General features: G+C 43.4%; 1 protein-coding gene across 1 annotated transcript in view; it reads right to left on the bottom strand.

The window, feature by feature from the left end:
• Window positions 1–20,767, bottom strand: part of ADTRP (androgen dependent TFPI regulating protein) — a 61,017-nt gene that overhangs the window by 33,045 nt on the left and 7,205 nt on the right. The window contains exons 2-3 of the mRNA XM_045865952.2: window positions 17,455–17,589; window positions 15,769–15,870 (exon numbers count right to left, since the gene is read on the bottom strand). Of these exons, the coding sequence (XP_045721908.1) occupies window positions 15,769–15,870; window positions 17,455–17,589 (237 nt within the window). The remainder of the gene's footprint in view (window positions 1–15,768; window positions 15,871–17,454; window positions 17,590–20,767) is intronic.

The following is a 20,767-nucleotide window of genomic DNA, read 5'->3' as shown; positions in this document are numbered from 1 at the left end:
TGCAGACTGGGCACTGGGATGAGGATGAATGTTCCTAGGGAGAGAGTGCTGGCAGAGAGGATGGCCCGGGGCTAGCCCGGAAGCACACCATGATTTAGAGGGCAGGCAGAGGTCACAGCAGAGACCAAGGCAGGAAGAAAGCTAGTCAGTATAGTATCAACTGAGCCAAAAAAGTAGAGTTTCAAGAAGGAAGAAGCCTACTATGCCAAATGCTGCTGAGAAGTGAGTAAGTTGGGGGCAAAAGCAGGAGCCCCGGGTTTGGCCATGTGGTGATAGTTGGTGACCAGAATAAGAGGAATGAGCAGAGTAAAGCATAGATGATACTTATTATGGGTCTGTTCCATTCAGAGAAGATTTCCTGCTTCTTTTTCGTGTGGCTTGTCTGCCCAGAAGGAAACTCCTAATTAGCCAACCCCACCATCACCCCCCAAAATCCTGGTAAGAATCAGGGCAGGGCTCAGGAAACTGAAGTTATAGCTTGAGATTTGTCTTTGCCTCGGGTGGTAGAGAGAAGGGATGTCTTTCATCTTCTCATAGAATGGTCAGTTGGAAGACATGAAGCCAGAGAATAGGTCTCAGAAAAGTGGCCAAGCAGCAGGCTGCCATCTTGCTTCAGCAAGGCCCTAAGCTAAGGGGACAAGATGGACCACTCTGACTTACAATAATAGAAGGGATTAGGAAACTGCGGGGTGTGGGTGGGGAAGAAGCAGCACCTATGTTGGCCAAGTCTTTGTCTTGGGACATTCACATCTAGCAGAGGCTCAGAGGAGAGCTGGGAGTTTGGTTTCTGGTTAAATCTCTCAGTGGGACATATCCCAGTTTGCAAACAGGACTTGCATTTCACCCCTCCCCTGGTGAGGTAGCCCAGGTGGTTCTGTAGATCTGTGCAGAACTCCCACACTGATGTTAATGGGAAAGCAAATCAAGCAATCCTGAGAACATAAAAACCCAACCCCGAACATTACTTATATACAAACTAAACAGCATGCACCAGAATATAAAGAAACACACACTTGTGCTTAATTGTCAGATTGCCCAGCATAGAAGGCAGGCAATTTGGTCACCTCGAGTGATCACTTTATGATCAAGAGCCTTTCCTTAATTGCCAGAAATGTCTAAGGGCCTCCCCTCCAGGGACACCTGCCAGGATTAGAAAGGAGAACACGCCACCAAATTCATCTATAATCATAATTTAGTATTATTAAAGAGCAGCCTGCGGAATAAGCCCTGGGGACCAGGGCTCTTGCCCCTGATAAAGGGATGAACAAAAATGGATTGCTGAATCATTCATTCTTCTTCTTTGCTTATGCCTATCCTTTCCGAAGGAGCACTTTCGAAACTTTGCATTTTCCCTTCAAATGTATCTTGACCTTCCTATGTTGCCACTCCTTTCTCCATGTCTGACTACATTATTAACTGGAATAGTTCAATTAGGGGTTAGTTGCATAATTTAGAAATTTGTGACTTGGAGAGCAGTAGAAATGCTTGCGGGGGGGTGGGGGGAGATAACTCAATCCTGCACAAAGGCCGTAAAGCACACCTACATTCGTGGGACTCCATCCCACATGGAGTCCTGTGCTCATGCTTTTCTCTATGCTTCGGAACGGCTCCTGACCATGGATTCAAATTCTCATCAGTGTAGTTTTATTTTTCCTCTTCAGCTTTTCTGCTCCTGCTGATGCAGAAGTCACTCCATTTCCGTGTGGCTATTTTAGACATTATAACGTGCTCATTTAACTTGGTAGTGTATAATAGAAGTCATTATCTCTAGCCCCACCCCCCGCAATCCAAGGCAGCCTTAGAATGCCTTCATTCCAACCATCCTCCTCCCAATTTACATTCTATTTTCATCCAGCATTTTAACTCATTCTTTTTTTAAATCACCATAAGTTGAACAAATTGCTTGCCATTTGCTTTTGGTATCTCCGACCTCCCTTCTGAGATCATTTTCCTTCTTCCTGGAGCATTCCCGTTAGCCTTTCCCATTACTGAGGGTCTGTAGGTGATAAAGTTTATTTCCGTGCATCTGAAAATGTCTTTATCTTGCCTCTGTTTCAGAAGATACTTTCAGGGAGTAAATAGGCTGGCAGGTTTTTTTCTTCAAGACTTGAAGCTGTTACTTCACTGTCTTCCAGCTTCTTTGTTGCTAATGAGAAACCAGCTATCAGTCTAACAGCAGTTACTATTTGGGAAATCCATCTTGTTAATCTGGCTGCTTCTGGCATCTTCTTCATGTGTAAGGTGTCCACAGTCACACAGTGGCTAGATGTCTGCCCTTCATCCTGCGTGGGGATTTTTGCTACTTCTTGAATCTGAGGGTTACTTTTTCAAAAATTCTAGGAAATAATGTGACTCTCTCTTCAAGGATGGCCTCCTTCTTCGAATATTGTACCTCCCTCTTTTTGTTAGCTCCTCTTTGGTTTTATTTTAGCTTTGGGGACTTTCCATTACTTTCTTGTCAGAAGTCAGACATTTAAACATCTTTTCAAAAATATTTTAGTCAACGTTTTAGGTGTCTTATAATGTTTGTTTCGGGCTACATTGGGCATTTCTACAGCCAGAAACAGAAGTCACTCAAGACCTTGTTTCCTTTGGGTGGATAACTCGCTCACGTGAAGGGTGTGGGCATGAATCAGAAGGAAGAGGGGATTTTATGGGCATGTATCAGTCAGGACCCCAGGAGGGACACAGAAGCCCACTGAGGGATTGCAAGGAGGAAGGTCTTAGAGGCACAGGGAACTGTTGGAAAGGGTAGGGCAGTAAGAGGGAAACTTCTGCGAGAAGGGGTAATTTAAGGGAGCTGGCCAACAGGCTGTGGCTACTGTCCTAAGTCTCTGGGAGCTGCTACCGTCGATGCCAGATGCTTGTAGTGTAAACTGTGTGATTCCTGGGTGCTTGTCCTGCAGCCACGGCTAACCTCGGGTCTGTTTCCCCACACAGCTGTTTTCAGCTGCCACTAGAGAGTAATAGCTTCTTCTCTTGCACCGCTCGTGAGAGTGCCCTTTATTGCCTGGCTCTCACTGGGAACCATATGGAGAAAGGTATTCCAGGAGCTGTGTGTAGTTCTGGGATTTATACCCTTGCTACTCAGGGGAGGATGGAGAAGGAGTAATGGTGATTCCAAGTAGACAGTGATTTGGCACTTGGGTCCTTATGTATCGCTGAAAGCTTCATGTTGTACATATATTATTTTCTTTGTTCCTAATAACATCACTAAGAAGAACAAGAAACATATACCTATTTTTTATTTTTAAAGTAAAATCAGAGAAAAGGATGAAACAGAACAGAGCAGTCTTTTTTTTTTTTTAAGATTTATATATTTATTTGAGAGAGAGAGCAAGCGTGTGCATGCAAGCACAGGGGGAAGGAGCAGAGGGAGAGGGAGAAAAAGTCTCAAGCAGATTCCGAATTGTGTGCAGAGCCAAATGTAGAGCTCGATCTCATGACCCTGAGATCATGACCTGAGCCAAAACCAAGAGTCAGACGCTCAACCAACTGTGCTACCAGGTACCCCCTAAACACACTTATTTTAAGGAACCCAATACCCAGAGAGGTTTATCAACTTTCTTAGAATCACACAGTAAGACAATGGCAGAAATGGGACCAAAATTGAGGTTTTCTGGTACTTAAAGGCAATTCTCTTCATGAAATCAAAACTTAACTTGTAGGAAACATCAGAGATCAATCATTTTTGCAACTTAGACACAGCAAAGAAATTTTGCTTCCATTCACCCTAATCTGACCTTTAAGGATCAAGCTCCAGCACCCTTTTCCTAATAATTTATCCCTTTCAACTCTTCAGCCCAAGAAGCAACTTAACGGATGTGAAGATAGCAAATGCTTCACCAGTCCATTTTCTGATGACCTGCACTTGAAGATGTCTCAGATTATTTGTGCCATGCTCCAGAAGTAACCACCTCAAAAAAACCTGCAAACGTTAAGTCCCATTCTCCCTGGATAGGTAACTCATACTCCATTTGTCAAATATCATCCGACAAATATTTCTTAAGCACCTTTTGTGTAAGGCTTACAATTTCTGTGATCATCATAATATTTTAATGCTACTAACTCTGACATTATTAGGTTAGCAAAGTATTTTAAAATATGTCAGTAAAAGTATGCATATTAATTAAAATGTTCCCACATATAAGCTTTATACTAACCTCCCAGGGCTGATGGGAGACAAAAGACTTTTATTAAATACTATTTGATAGGTTAAGTATTTTAGTATCTCTGCCAATCATTGCTATAAATGCATATTGAATAAAAATGAATAAAAGAATATTTATTGTCAAGCTTGAAATGGGTGAAAAAGGGAACTGTCACTGTATTATTTTCTGTTCGAGTCAGATGTCCTCAGACAATAGCAAAAAACAGCATTTTCAAGCAATGGCCACACCCTCTTGCCACTTACTAACATCATGTTTTCATTCTGTGTTTAAACATTCATAATTAGACAGCTGATTCTCTGAGTGGAGAGATGGGGTGCGGGCCAACATGCCTGTAGGTTTTTGTGTTAAAGGAGGGTCTTTTTAATGGCATCCATGGTATTTTCAGTTATTTTAGTTGTTCAAGGACAGTAAGTATATTCATGACAAGAAAGGCAGGACCAAATGTACAAAAAGCCACAAGTGAGAGAAGACACCGTCTCTCTCCAATTGTACAAAAAGTAGAGTGTCCATAGAGTACACAAACTCTTAGATAATTGGCAAAAAATGTATACTTTCACAATGGGAATGTATGAAAAAATTTCACAGAAGCATGAATGAAAGCTTTAAGAAGTCCAAGTTCTACCCACATTTTGATAACTCTAGCTCCCACAAGTATGTGTCTTACAGCCCAGCCCTCACTCCCAGATTTAATCAAGGCAGCCTTACGTGGGTTGAAATCAGTGGAATAAGAAGCTGCTATGTTTTTGGATCTTCTCCATCATGATAAGTGAGAAAGGCATTTGTGATAAGTAAGAAAAACCATCTGATTAAAAGGAAAGTACATTCAGCTAATCACAGAGCTGACCTCACCAGTCAGAGGTTGTAAAAGTCAGCTAGCCCCAAGCTGCATCTGGTTGGCACACATATTGTCTACTTTAACAGTGACCCCAAAACTGTGAGCCAGTACTTTTAAATCTGAAGGTTTCACATTTTGTAAAATGCAGATTTCCAACTTGGGTTTGTTCTTTTTTTTTTTTTTTAATGACAGCTACCCTCTTTGGACCAAATAAGATGCCTCCCTACTGTTTCCACAGCACTGAGGGGATTTTTCTTCCTTCTCACTGTTCCTATGCTTAAAGAACTGCTCTGTTTTCAAAGAGGAGAAAATTAAAGTGAAATCTAGTGAAGTCTAGAATCTCTGTGAGGTTTCTTCTGTGCGCTTGCCTCCCTCAGTTTCCTTACCCTCCCAGCCCCTTCAGATATCCACATTTGTGACCTTGGATTGGGTCTTAACTTTATTGGCCCAATGGCACCACATCAGTATACCATGCAGGGCCAGATCCAGAAAACCAAAGGTAAGAGCAGAATATCCATGCAACTGTGAACTCAGCCTCAGACTGGCATCCATGCCAATCAAACCATTTATGCAGGCCTAGAATCACGTCTCTCATCTGCCCCTTGGTTTTTATTTAGAAAGAAATTACAACCACCACAGTAATGACCAAAAGCAATTTTTTAAAAATGCTATCCCTCAAGAATGTCTTATTTTTAATCCTGATGTACTCACAGAAGAAGGGCCCATGAAGATACGCGATCGCTCATAATTGTATGACCAGAGACCTTTGGGGGACTTGGAGAGTCTCCCAGTGTGAGGATCAGTGTTGGGACACCACGGTGTAGGGAAATTGAGTAATAAATGATCCATGTGGCACATCCAATAATTTTAAGACCTTCCTGGTCAGGACTGAAAATGAAACCACCAAGGTTGCTTAATGGCAGGCTCTAGAACTGCATGTATGTGGGTGCCCGATTATAGATAGACCCACCATTCAAGTTTAGAAGGGCCATTAGGTCTGCTGGGGGCTAAGCAGAATACAAAGAGCCCACAGGAACAGAAAAGGGAAAGAAAGCCCACATTTGCTAAACTCTTAACCATGTGCTTCACACAGTGCTGGGCACATGACATATACCACAACCACACCAAGTTGTCTCCCTAAAAGTAGGCTCTGGCCAGGAGCACTTGGATGGCTCAGTTGGTGAAGCGTCCGACTCTTGATTTTGGCTCAGGTCGTGATCTCTGGGTTTTGGGATCGAGCCCCTGGTCGGGCTCTGTACTCAACGGTGAGTCTGCTTGAGATTCTCTCTCTCTAACCCTGGGCTCCTCCTCCTCCCAAAAGTCTTCCCCATCTACGCAAATTCACCCAGTTTCTTATGCTAAATATCAGGGGAGTGATCTTGTATTTTTTCCTTTGCCTTACCTTTTAATCCATCAGCAAGTTTGTAAATTCTACCTCCAAGGGCGCCTGGGTGCCTCAGTTGGTTAAGCGACTGCCTTCGGCTCAGGTCATGATCCCAGAGTCCCAGGATCGAGTCCCGCATCGGGCTCCCTGCTCAGCGAGGAGCCTGCTTCTCCCTCTGACTCTCCCCCCTCTCATGTACTCTCTCTCTCTCTCTCATTCTCGCTCTCTCAAATAAATAATCTTTAAAAAAAAAAAAAATTCTACCTCCAAAATACTCCTGCAGTCCCTCCATTTCTGCCCATCTCCACACCTACCTCCCTGGCCCAAATACCAGGACTCCCACCGGGATGCTTTCAATGGTGTCCTAATTGGTCTCACCACCTGCACAATGTTCTGTAGATGACAGCCAGAGTGGGCCTCTCCTGATACAAAGCGGGTCATGTCACACCCCAGGAACAACTCTGCAAAGTCTTCCAGTGGCAAGACAAAGAGGATGCACAATCCTCAGCCTGGCCTCCACGGGACTGCAAGCTCCCACAACCCTACCAGCCACTCTCCCACCTAGTTGGCATGTCTCCCTTGCTCTCCCTTCCTCCAGGGCCCCGAGTTCCTTCCCACCCCGAGGGCTTCATGCGTGTCTGACCTCTGACTGAACTCCTTTTTGCCCTGCTCCCTACCTGCTAACACAACTCATCCTCAAAGAGGCCTTTTTCTGATACACAAGTCCATATTAGGCACTCCTGCTGGTCTTTCTCCTAGGATACTTAAAGTTTGTCCTTATACTTTAATTTGGGAGATTGTTTAATATCTGCCCCTTCATAGACTATACATTCGGTGAAGGCAGGCTTCTGTCTGTATCCTACATCATCTGTCCCCATACACACAGCGCACAACAGACGTGAACAAGACACTCAGCAAAAATGTTTTGCTTCTCTTTAGACTCCTTCATTCATCCCTCCCTCAAAAGCACAGGGAGAAGGGCAACAAGGATTTAATCTAAAAAACAAAACAAAAAGTCTGCAAAGATACACTCCAAGCTCATGTAGAATCACTGAGCATAAAAGCAGGATCCCCACTTTGAGCAAAGCTTTTACTCTCACTCCCACAGACGGACAGCCACCTAGTCTCATGCGGCTCAGCATGCATGAGCTCCCTGGAGAAAGAGCTCTTTCTTGTCCCCATGTGCTCACTCCTCCTTAGCTTTGCTTTTGGGTGAAAGGTTAGAGAAAATGGATGAATCTCGTGAGCATATGAAGGTGAAAAAGGATACATCTGGTAAATAAGTAAGGCTACTGGTAGGGTGGTGGAGTTGACTAGATTTAGGAATTAGTTGAGAAAGCAAGCACCTATATATATGGATGTGCCCATGAGATTATGAGGGGGTTGCAGGGCAGGCCCAAGAATGCAAAACTCAAGACAGAAAGTGTCTGAGAGCTAGGAATCCATGGGATGTTGGATGTGTGGCTTGGGGATAAGTGGAGTCACCATCCAGGAGACTAGACAATGCCCTGCAGAAATATTCCACTGCCCGGTAATGCAAGGACCTGGAGGTGAAAGAGATGGTTGCCATGGAAGTAAAGATGAATTAGACAAACTCGAACTTCCAGTTAGGCACAAGGGACTGCTCTGCAGCAGGGAAGATGCAGAGACCAGGAAAGGGGGAGGGGGCAGGTGGAAAGCCCGTGGGCAGCCCCCTCCTCCAGGTGAGGATGGGGCTCCACAGCTGTCTTGGAGTGGTTGCCAGTAGGCTTCCAAAACAGCCAGAAGCATGGTGTGGCTTTTCTGTGCTGACTCTCTCATTAGGCAGGGGATGTTCCTTGGAATCTGACAGAGAAAGCTCTCCTACCTGGGCTGCTCTTGGGCATCTTCACTTCTGTGCTGAGATTGTGGGATGTTAGCTCTTTCCTACCCACTTAGGTTTTTTTTCTTTGTCTTGGTATTTTGGAGGGTTTTAGGATCCTCTGTTATGAGTTTCTCCATCTGGTTATTCTCCAACAAAAAGTCATTCTTCTCATTGGTTGTATTGCACATGGTTGCCATGGAAGTAAAGATGAATTACATCACACAGGAGGGGAGACCCACCAGCATACCCTCAAGGGCATGGAATGATTTTGATTATTCAAATGCCTAGTAACTTCTTAGAAGATATATATATTGTTTTGATCATTAAAAAAAAAAAAAAGCTTTGACCTTAATTTTGAAATTGGGATGTATTTTCTAAGGGGTATTCTTCTATTTAGAAAGCAGCCTGTTGTTAGAGAACCACGGGATAATGGAATTGTGAAAGCAAACCAGTCTTCAGCACACACTGGAAGTTCTCTGAATCAGGATTTTAAAAAATAAAATAATAAAAGATAAATTTTGGCTATTGTGTTTCCTGCTCTCAAGAGATGAAGCAAGCAGGCACCGTGATGCTTGGTTCTAATTACATAAAACTGTGAATGGACTGGTAATCCTTTGGCTGTTCATTATCACAATCTCCCCTATTTACCTTAAGACTTCCTGAGGGGCAAGATGGCTTTATTGTCCTTCCTCAGTTAACTCTGCTCCCTAATCCTGGTTTAGCTTCGGATTTCACTGCTGAGCCCGAAGCATTCATTCAACTTCTCAGTGTTTCCCAGGTGAATGCCCTGGGAGAGCCTAAACTCCTTAGATTAGGAACTGAATAGAATGAATAAAGGTGTAGCTAGAAATGGTTTAAAACAAGAGGACAACCCATAAATAACCCCGAAGACCCATTCTGACCTTCTGGCCTCCAGAACTACACGATAATAAATCTGTGTTGTTTTAAGCCTTTAGGCGTGTTACTTTGTTAAGCAGCAAGAGGAAATTAACACATACAGCATGACGAAGGCTCTACCACCCCTTACCACCATGCCATCAAACCGCTCTTGAGCAAGTCACTGGAGAGTTCAATATTGCTGAAGCCAATGGAAAATTCTAATTCAAGTCATCTTACAATGTCATCATACTTGACCTCTAGAAGTTTTCACATGCAATACTTCCTCTTTCTTGAAACTTTTGTATACTTGATTTCTGGGAGGCCAGAGGGCACTGGGTTTCCTCCTAGCTCATGAGCACCCCCTTCTCAATTTCCTTTGTAAAATGCTCCTGCTTCCCCTCCTAGGCACAGGAAATGGAAGGTTCTAAGGCTTCATACTGGGGTATCTTCTCCAACCTTACTTACTCTTTAGGTGATCTTATTTAACTTGAAAAAGAATCATTATGATGAAGACAACCAAGGTTATGGCACCAGTGTGGAAATCTCCTTCATGCTCATATGTACAACTTGCCTATTCTGCATCTCAGTTTTGTTGTCTGTTAGGCATCTCAAACATATCCAAGCAGAACAAAATTTCCTGTGGCTCCCTCCCTCACTTTACCCAAATTTCTGTGAAAACATCAGCTTACCATAGAGACAACCCCTGGGCACTCTGATTACGCTACACCTTATAGACCTACTAGTTCTAAACACACACACACACACACACATACACACCATGCTCTGTCCCCTCACCCTACTTTATTTTTATTTTTAGTACTTTCACTAAAGTACCTGACATCATTTATTCTTTATTCATTTGCTTGTCTTCCCCACTAGGATGTATATATTCTCCACAAGGACAGATTTCTGTGGTTTGTTTTTGCATCCTTAGTGCTTAGAAGAGGGCCTGGTACATAGAAAGCACTCTATAAATGCTTGTTAGCACTGCCCCATGTTAAAGTTAAATGCCTTGCTTATTATTATATGTATTAGCTGGTTATATATTATATAAAAATATAGAGAAATAATATAATGTAAGCTTCCTATAGTGAGATAACACTTGATAAAAATGGTGTCAATCAAGGTATGGTTTACAAAGGTATTTTTTGAGGAGAGTATATTTCCAACTATCTCACTGTATGAGAGCTGCATGGTTTCTGTTAATTTTGAACCGTGCTTCAGGTGTCCTCAGATGGATCTCCCTTACCACCCTGTGAGTGACGTGGGCTGGGGCACTCTATCAGCAGGACATACTTTGGCTGGTATCTTATGTCCTGGGGAAACAGGTGGATGGGAGGTGGAGTCTCCCGTGGGAACCTTGACCAGGTCCCTCTTTTTTTTCAGATGTGGACTTTCTGGGGAATAATAACTGGAGGGGGGGGATTGTGTTTGTATTTTTTTACTGCCACAAATGTTCTCTCAAAGATGCTGCATAACACAGCCTCTGCTTTTAATAAGTTAAAAGACTGAGTGGAAATATATATATGTGTATGATATACATATCTATCTATATATTTATCTATCAATACATATATAGAGAGAAGATTAGATATAAAATATCTATAGTTTAAGCTTCTTGAGGTTCGGAAACCAACCTAAATTGTTCAGGTTGCCCCCAAGGAGAGTTGATCATTTCTCTTATCACTCCATAGAGATTTCTCTTATTCTCTTATCTCCCCATAGAGATTTCTCTTATTCTCTTATCTCCCCATAGAGATGAAAACAGCTCTATGTATATCATAATGGCTTTTTAAAAATGAATAATTCTTTATTTTGTCTTTTAGATTTGAACTGAGCATTAAAATCATCTGGGAGTCCTCTTTTCAAGTATATGCTCAGTTACTCAGGAGGTCTTAACCTGAGTCCCATAAATGGAATCTATAGACTCATAGATTTCCTGATACACAAAAAGATCTATTCCCAAAGGCTGAAAAACACTGAGCTACACATAGATACCTAGATTGTGGATCTCCTCTGCTCAGAGAAATGGTGGGGTGAGGAATCAGGAAGGCATGGGGGATGGGGTGGTAACTTGTCATGACAAAGGGTGGCCCTTTGGAATGGACGTGCCCACAGATGACCTTCTTTACTCATCAGAGTTCACCTACCTCTACTTAGCAGCCCAACTATGTCACAGCAGGCTTATGAGTGGGAGAGAAAAATCTGAGATTGGGTCTGAATTTAGGGAGAGACAACATCTTGCATGCTATGAGTGAGTAAGAAACTGAAAGGTATAGAGTTGCCCTGTCTTGACATTATGACTCCCCAGCACACCCCCAGAGAGCCCAAAGGCCTTCTAGATTGTTTAGTCATAGCACACCTGTCGGTCAAAACCAGGCCAGAACACAGGGGACATAGAAGCCCTCTTCCTGACCACGTCTTTCATTTGGCAATAATTATACACTGTGGCTTGACACCTCATATGGTGATGTCTTCTATTAGTATTAACTATTATTTTATTATTTCACCTTTGTGTGTATATACTAGGCTCAACCAGATTTAAGATTTAACCAAATCAAAAGCTTTGTCAAATATTGACCATGGTGCTACACACACAGTTGGTACTTAATCATTTTTTCAAATGAATAAATGACAATGCATGAAATAAGTAAGACGCTATATCTATCTGGCACTTGCTCCAAGGTAAAGAGCCGAAGTAAGGCCTGTCTCTTGAAAGCAGGTTATTTTGAAACTTCCTTTAATATCGATGAAAGCTTTATCAGTTCTAAAATTCTGTGACCATGCATTGAGAGTTTTATATGATGATAACATATCTACACCATCCTTAATACTTTATAAAGTGCTTGCACACACGTTCTCAATAACTGTGTACTATTTTAAAATGTAGAGGGGCTCTGAGGGGGTTCTCTGATCTATTTCAACTCTCCCCAGTGGCTACCTGAACAATTTAGGTTGGTTTCCAGAGAAATAAGTTCCCTAGCTCCCTTCAGGTTAGGATCTGATGGTTTCCTCAGTTACTGAGTCCTCTTCCTGCTATTTAAGTCTGTATGCTCTCATTCTATCTTTAGTAGTCATTTAGATAAGACCTGGGGAGTTAATGTTTTCCTGGCGAAACCTGGAAGAACACTTTGCTGTTCTTCTTCTTCTTTCATGAAGATTTGAGAACACTTAGCAATGAAAGAGGCAAGTTGATCTACTTTAAATAAGACAGCCTGGCTCTAATGGGAGTTCTTAGGGCACCAGCCAGTGGCAGCCTGTCAATGGTGAATACAAATATCTCACTGATGTTACTATTTGGTTTGAATAAAAAGCACCAGTAGAAAAATGTCCATTAGAGATGACAGTCAACTTTGAATGGCCTTACTTCAATAATGAGTCTCCAATGAGCTAGAAGGATCGGGCTGGGAGGATTCCAAAGACCTGATGAATCATTAAGGGGTTAGAACCACACTGTGGCAAAGGGGAGTGTTATTTCTTAATTTGACAAATACTACTCATTAAACCCAGGGCAGCATCACAGATGGCAACGGGAAAAATATTCCAAAGCTAAAGCTAGAATAGCAAACATAAGTACTGTTGTGGAATGAAAGAATCTTTCAGGAAAGCATGCAACTGGTTATGTACAGCAATAATCCTTATACTGTGGAAGAGAAAAGGGGGTGATTCCCTTTAGATCAGGGCCAGCCACATATGGAGGCAACTAGTATGAAGTGTCCAGGCTGACCCCCCACCATCACTCTGACCGTCACAATGGTGGTTTCCAGGTACTCACTCCTTTGGATTGTCATGGAAGGACACTGTTAGCACGTAGAGTTGACAAACTGACCCAGTAATAGTCATTTCCATATTCATTCATACTGGTATCTGAGAAATTAGCAGAGAGCATTCCTCGAGGCAACCGATCAGGGGGATTCAATAGTAAGAAAAAAAAAAGTCCAGACCAAGGGACATGATCTGAGAAAGAGGCATGAGACGCAGTCTTGAAGATCTTGGGTTTGGAGCAGAACACAAGGAAGCATGGAAGTTTGGAGGTGACCACATTAGGGATACCCAATGCTGGTTTTGCTGATGCCAACATTTTTCCATAATGGCTCTGTTGGGAGTTTCTCCAATTAAATGAACAGAAGAGTCTGTGTCTGACCCAAGGCAGTTTCCTTCCCCCTCTCCTCTCTTTGTCACCAGTATCACTCCTCCGTGGACTCGGCCCTTTCTCTCTAAAGCTCTCTAAGGTTAAGCCTAATTGATTGACCATAGGACAAGGAGCAGGGTCAACAGAAACTCCCACTGTGAAGGCACAAAATAATCTTAAGACCCCTGTTGTACAATATCTGCCTTAATTAGTTTACGGATATGTTGTACATTATCCAATTATCTGCTTCCAAAATTACCAAAAGTCCATATGGCTGTGTAGCAAGGTCACAAATGCCAGGCATTGCCATTGCAAGGGTTTGGAAGAAATCCAACTTCATGTCTATGTGGAAAATGGAACCCCAAAGAGGTAGCAAGCTTGTAATGGTTGTAAGAGGACTTCTACATAAGCTCACTAAGCCATGAAAAAAGTGTTCGATATATGTGTTTGGCTCCAAATTAAAGACACTTCTTACACTCTTGCCTTTTCATTTTAGTAACATCTAGCTCAGTCACTTGTCCCAAATCACTTCATTTTCTTAAGTCAAGTTTTGGCTTATTACCATACAGATGGGGATTCTGGATTTCTTTTTTTTAAGTGAGAATTCTCAGTTTGCTATGTTAATCAAGCAGAGTGACATCCTTTTTGATTGCCTGGTGAATTATGAAACCAGATCAAGTCACAGATTTTGCACTTATTGTAACAAAAAGCAAGGAAGAGTGAGTTAGTCTTAAATCCAGCTGTCCCATTTATGAGCTTGGTAGCCCCTAGGGAAATTGCTTAACCTCTCTGAACCTTTTATTTTTTTCTAATTTATAAAAATCAGGATATGGTTGTCATCTAAGGAAAGTTGTGGGAATTAAATGAGCTCATGTTTGAAGAACAGGCTTAGCACAGTATATAGTGCCATTAAAAATCAGGAATATTTCCTACATGGGTGTCTCAGATTAATGTTAATGGGAATTTGGGAAGGTGAGGAGGTGGTTTGACCAAAAGAAGGTGGTGGGAGGGATTCCTGAGAGGTGGGACTTATTTAATATATAGTTTTTTGTCCTGAACTCTGAATTAGGTCAGAAATTGTGTATCTTTGTCAATTAATAATCACTAACTCACTGAGTACATATTTAAAGTGAAAGTACATTTTTCTGGGGGCAGGGCCATGAAGGGGCAGAGTTAACGGAGTTGCTTTTCCAAACTGATAATCATGTGAGTTTTAAGACAATTGGGTTAGGAGTGGAAGAAAGTCTGTGAACTTGAAGAACCTTCATATTCTCCCTTGAGGTGTCCCCTGTTTTTTTTTTAATGTCATTTACTTTGCAGAATCTGAGACCTCCTTCCAAACTCCTCACTAATGTGGAAATGCATTTGTAAATATTGAGAAGCTGAGCTAGGACTCTGAATATGTCCTGCATACATGCAGTGCCAATGACTCAGACCTCCTCTTTCATCCAAGATGGGGCCAACCATGTACCAGCACGGCTTGTCCAGCTCACTGTTCCTGGCATTCAGATACCAGTGACCTGAATCTCTCAGAATAGGTTCTGTTTACTATTCAGCCCCTCAAAAATAAATGCGTGAATAAAAAACCAAATGGGGGGTGCCTGGGTGGCTCAGTCGTTAAGCGTCTGCCTTCGGCTCAGGTCATGGTCCCAGGGTCCTGGGATCGAGCCCCGCATAGGGCTCCCTGCTCCGCGGGAAGCCTGCTTCTCCCTCTCCCACTCCCCCTGCTTGTATTTCCTCTCTCGCTGTGTCTCTCTCTGTCAAATAAATAAATAAAATCTTAAAAAAAAAAAAAAAAACAAATGGGGATAACTCCAGAGGGACAAGTAAAGAATAAGTGCATTTGCAACGAATGGTCCTAATCAAGTGTTAGCTAAAGAGCTGCTGATGAGCTGGGAGATGTTCTTTGGGTGTTGGGGTGGATTTTTCATAAAGGTGGCTTGACTTCTTTTCTAGATCAGAATTTCATTACATGTTATTCACTGAAGTCACTTCTCTTTCAGGACTGCGGTTGCCAAGAAATTGCCTGTCCTTACGGTTGGGTGTCTTTTCAATGACTTCAGAGGCAACTTGCAAACAGTGTTGCCTAGATATCCCCTCTGCTTGCAGTGACTCCAATTACAGTAGCTGTTTTTGCTCATTTTGTATCCTCACTGTGCTCTCTATTTATTTATTTATTTAGAGAGAGCACAAGCCAATGTGCGTGAGCAGGGGGAGGGACAGAGGGAGACGAAGAGGGAGACTCTCAAGCAGACTCCCTGCTGAGCATGGAGCCCAACACAGGGCTCCATCTCACAACACTTAAGATCACGACCTGAGTGGAAATCAAGAGTCGGATGCTCAACTCGCTGAGTCACCCAGGTGCCCCCTCACAGTGCTCTTTAAATAAATAGTGATGGGATGGAAAAGGAGTGAATAGGATGATGGGGACTGAGATGTTTGGAAACATAAATAAGGCACTTTGGAGTTCTTGGTACAGAGCCTGATGCCTTTCCATGGTCACTGAATTTGCCCTTTACTCACCATTGCATGATTCAACCATACTGGAAAGATACCATCTAGGGCCTTAGGGTAAACGAGCTCTCGATCGTAGAGAAAGAGGATCCAGAATGACAAAAATACAAACTGGAAAATAAAATACAAAAATAGCATCATTAAGTCTGTTTTCCATCAGAGCTTTCTAAGTTAACCAAGGAAACTTGGAGAAATAAAAATAGAGACCAGTTTTAAAGATACCCTATAGACAGGTTATAGAAATGTAAAATGAAGACAAACTTCCTGACTGTTGAATTGCTATGTTCACACTCTGGGGATTCCAGAGAATTGGGGATCAATTATTCGTCCTCGTGGCAATCAGGGAGGATATAGATAAACAGGACTCACAGACCATTAAGTCATTCTATTTTAACCAATGACCTCTCTAGTCTAAGCTTTCACCAGGAGTACTAAGATCAGCCACATGGGTGGTTTGAGTCTTACACTTTCCTTGCCCACCCTCTGAGTAGGCATAACAAGGGGATGCAGGGAGACTGGGAGAGGGCAGAAGTGACAAGCGCCCAGGATAATTCACAAGCTAGTTAATGAGAGTTGCATCTCCCCCTTGCTCAGAGCTTTGGAACGATCCTCATCCTCTCATGCCCCTTGGCTGTCTTATCAAAGTGTCTGTCCTCTGTGTTACAAAGTCAGTGCAGAGATGGGGGAAAAAATAACCATTAATTTTCCAATCTTCCTATCTTCTTAAATTCCAAAGACTCCATTTCTAAGCCCTAAAAAAAAAAAAAGAATAAACTCCATTGCTACTAAAAACCTGATATTTAGATGTATGGGAGTGGGGGAGGAGGTTATCCTGCGAAGTAAAACTGGAATGCCAGGACTTGCTCTGTTATCTGAGAACTCGTCAGTGTTTGGGCAGTTTCATTTTGCTTTTAAGTCTGAAGTTTCAATACTGTAGGATGCAGGACAACGACAGGCGGAGGGAGGCAGTCATTTCTAAGCATAGGCCCTGCTGGGCAGCCGGCAGGCTTGATCTCAGTTTGTTTCCATTCTAACCAATGAATGAAAACAGAAGCAGTGTCATCGAAACGTGGGCAGTATCAGCAAATACGCTCACTGTCGCTGGCATATGTCGGGCCCCCTTCCAGTGTCCATTCATTCAGCAAAATGAATGAGGTACTCACTGTGCACCCCACACTAGATTATTTTGGACAGACTGTCTTGCTCTCTCCCCAATTGTCTTTTCCACGAGCCAACTCTGAAGTTCTCATACCCTCTCCCCACCCCTTTTTTTATGGTTTCCACTTGCAGAAGTAACATATGCTCATTGTAGCAAGTGAAACAAGATGTATAAAAGGGAAAATGAGTCATCTGTCTCCCCAGCACCCTGCATTCCCAGGACTCTGGTGGAGCCAAAGCTATCTTAGTTGTAGTTTGATTAAGAAAGATCCTTCAAACTTCCCCATTGGACATCCACAAGGATCTTGAATCAAACTTTTACAAAGATAAGAAGGCAGTGATAATTCTGGTCAGTAATGAGCCTTCTTTCCTGATGACACTGGGCAACACAGCGCAGTCCTCAGACAAGACATTCATGCAAATGCACTTGCTCTGATTCACAATAACGGGCACCTGAACAGCCTTGCTGCCCAGGAGAGGTGTTGTTCATCCAAATGGACATGTGTATTATATCACTAACACATCTTTGTGACTTACTGTGGAGATCGGAAAAGCCAGCGTGGTAAAAAGCAGGTCTCTGAAGGCGGTCATGAACTTAATGTCTTTTTCCCCCTTAATTCTTTTTAGCACATCTTCCATGCAGGCGACCCCGTAGAAAATGGCCTGCAAGAGCTAAATTCATTACAACAAATGAGGGCATTTTCATTTGCTTTAACTAATACATTCTTCACTGACGTAAAGCTCCATCCCTCTGGGAGCAATGTTGATTTGAGAAGGAGGGGGCTGTTGGCTGTGTTGGTTGAGAGCCAATTCAAGGGCTGGTTTTCCAGCTCAGTGGGCCCTGACCTTGCTCGCTAAAACTGATTGAGTAAAGTCGTTTAGAGGATAATAATGTGTACAGTATTTAGTGTAATGGACTCGAGCTAAAATGGAAACAAAATAAAGAGTCAGCTTAAAAGGAGAATGCAATGAGAGATACCTTAGCTGCACGGAGGTAGCCAAACCAAATAAACAGCACAAGGGCAAAGAGCCAGACACAATGGTGGACATATTCTGGCCTCTTCCCAGGAAGAAAAAAAAAAGTTAAATGCCCAGTGCTGCAATCTCATTAAAGAAGCTGGAATCAGGGTCAAGAGTGCCACAAAGGAGCTCTGTGATCTCCTGAGGGAGATTCACAAAATGATGTCTTGCTTATCTGAGAGAGAAGCCAATGTCCTTCTCTGATTGAAAGGGGGGTACCTGAAGGCCTTACAAAGAAAATCTGGCTAAGGGAGTGATTTAAATCCACAAGGATAGAGCAGACCAGGGGCTCTGGTGCACCACTAAGTACCATGAGGTCCTGGAGGTGAGGTCAAAGAGAAGTAGGGCCCTTTTCAGCGAAGTAAGACCAGCTAAGGGCATACTGCCCATTCCTACTGTTTTGCACAAATCTGTGGCTTTTGATTAAAGGGTCAATACAGAGTTATGGTTGGTTTTGATTGTACTTGCACTAGATCCCATCCTATTCCGTGAAAGCTCTGGGTACAAAAGGGGCAATCAAGACTCTGCTCTGAGAGTATGAGTCAGGCAAGGTCTGGAACCTAGGGCATTGCTCTCAGGTTGGATCAGGTTGGTTATTGGGGAATGACCTCTAAAGTCTGAATTCTAGGAAAAAGAAGTTCTAGCAGAGCTGGCCTCCTCCCATTCTTTAGCCTGAAGGGGTAGGTGAGGGAGGATCCAGAGGTGAATTGGGCCAGCCATATGCTCAGCTGGGTCCTCAGACCAGCAGCACCGATGTCACCCAAAAGCTTGTGAGAAATGCAGGACCTCAGCCCCACCCCAGACTATGGAATCAGAATCTCTGGGAGTGGGGTCCAGCAACTTGTTAACAAACTCCCTAGGTGATCCTTACATATGCTAAATTTCTGGAAATGCTCACTGGATTAGACATAAATTTATCACTGAAAATTCCTATTGACTACTTAAAGCCATAATAACAGACTTTCATTAATTTCTTGTTATGTGCCAGGCTCTGATCTAGGTTTTTAAATTTCTCATAACCACTTTATGAGGTAAGTCTTATTATTGTGCTCTCTCCCAACCCATTTTACATATAAGGAAACTGAGGCATAGAGACATAAACAAACTTCCCTTAAGTCTCATGGTGGGTAAATGGGGATTCAAAACCCAGAGTCTGGTTCTTGAATCAGACTTAAAAAAAAAAGTCAGGTTTCTTTTGTTTTTTTTTAATCATTTATTTGACAGAGAGAGAGTACAAGCAGGGGGAGCAGCTGAGGGAGAGGGAGAAGCAGACTCCCCACTGAGCAGAGAGCTCGACACAGGGCTTGATCCCAGGACCCCAGGACCATGACCTGAGCCAAAGGCAGATGCCCTATCAACTGAGCCACGCAGGCACCCAAAAGTCAGGTTTCTAAGAACAGTTTAGGTAAAACACTGTGGGAGGTTGGAAGAAAGGCAACTATCTCTTGGTGGGAGAATTACAAATGACTGTGAAAAATACTGATGCCTGATTTTCAACCTATCCCCCCAGAGATTCTAATTCCCTAAGAGGTGTGGCCTGGACTTCAGGATTTCTAAAAATTCTCCCAAGTGATTTTAACTGGGACTGCTAAGGTCGAGAACCAGTTGCATAGAGGAACTTCTGTTTGGACATTTGGATCTGGCCTTCCCAATAGAGGTGGGACAGTGAAGATCCAGGGAGCGAACCCTCCTGGTGGGATGAGCTTGGAGAAAGAGAGAGAGAAGTGGAAAGTTAATGCAGGGGCAACGCCCTCATCCACAGGGCATGAGGGGCAAGGGGACAGCAAAGTAGCAAAGAATGATCAGATGGTAGAAAACCGAGAAAGTACAAGAGTCCCATGGTCCATGAAGGGAGGAAGAAGTTTTGAACCAGAAGGGTGGTTCCAGAGAGGGGTGGGCAACAGTTTTACATGTCACAAAGTGGTGGCCACCCCAATACTCATCATCTACTTTTGACATTCAGCCCTCGGGCTGTAGAACTTGGAGCAATCTTTTGTACATGGATGTTAGAGGAAGTCACCTCCTCCTCCACTCTTTCCACTCCCCCAGAGCAACTCTCACCTCAACCCTGGTTTCACTTCCAGCTGTTCAGGCCACAGCAGGCAGCTGTTTTAGTTAGGAAGGCGGGCATGGGGCCTGGGCCCTGGCGCGGAGGCCCGGGCTCTTCTATCAACAGAGCAATTAATCACGTACTGAGCACTGAGCGTCTGCCAGGTTTTCCGTCTTTGGGGAGAGGCTACCTCCACCCAGCATGTGAAGTCCGTGTGACCACTTTCCTTAGCAAGAGCTTCCTAGAGTCACCATGAGTCAAGCTCGTCCTTTCTCTGGCTCTTCCCAAAAATGTGGAAATTGGATTGGCAGGAAAGAACACATGACTCAGAGCCTCCCTGGCTTCTCCTTCAACAATAAAACTTTTCTCCACACTGCAAATTTGCCAATCACCTCTCCACCTCTCCCCACACACACCCCCACCCCCCACCGCCCAGCCCCGCTCACATGTATATGCGAACTGTGTACGTGGAGCAGCCTCGTCCCCACTGATCTCAATCTGCATTGACATGCCATCAACTGTATCAACAGGAATATTTGTGGAGCCCTCACAAAGGAACTCAGGAGGGAGGCGCTAGGGTGTTGCCAAGAGAAATAAGCCAGAACTAGGGCAGAGAGGAGCCACACAGCAGAGCTGGAGGGCAAGGCGCCATGAGCTCCTTCAATGGGGAGGTTTCTTGGAGGGCCCTGAGGACAGGTTAGTATCAACTCACCCAATGCGACATGGGTCTGCTCATCCCCTGACGACAATACAATGAAGTGTTTGTAAAACAAGCACAGA

The sequence above is a fragment of the Mirounga angustirostris genome, unplaced genomic scaffold (assembly GCF_029215605.1).
Source record: "Mirounga angustirostris isolate CCGP_5_RB_7025 unplaced genomic scaffold, mMirAng1.0.hap1 SCAF_8, whole genome shotgun sequence".
Taxonomy (NCBI): Eukaryota; Metazoa; Chordata; class Mammalia; order Carnivora; family Phocidae; genus Mirounga; species Mirounga angustirostris.
Note: the sequence above shows the minus strand (reverse complement) of the source record. Positions and strands in the feature narration are given on the sequence as shown.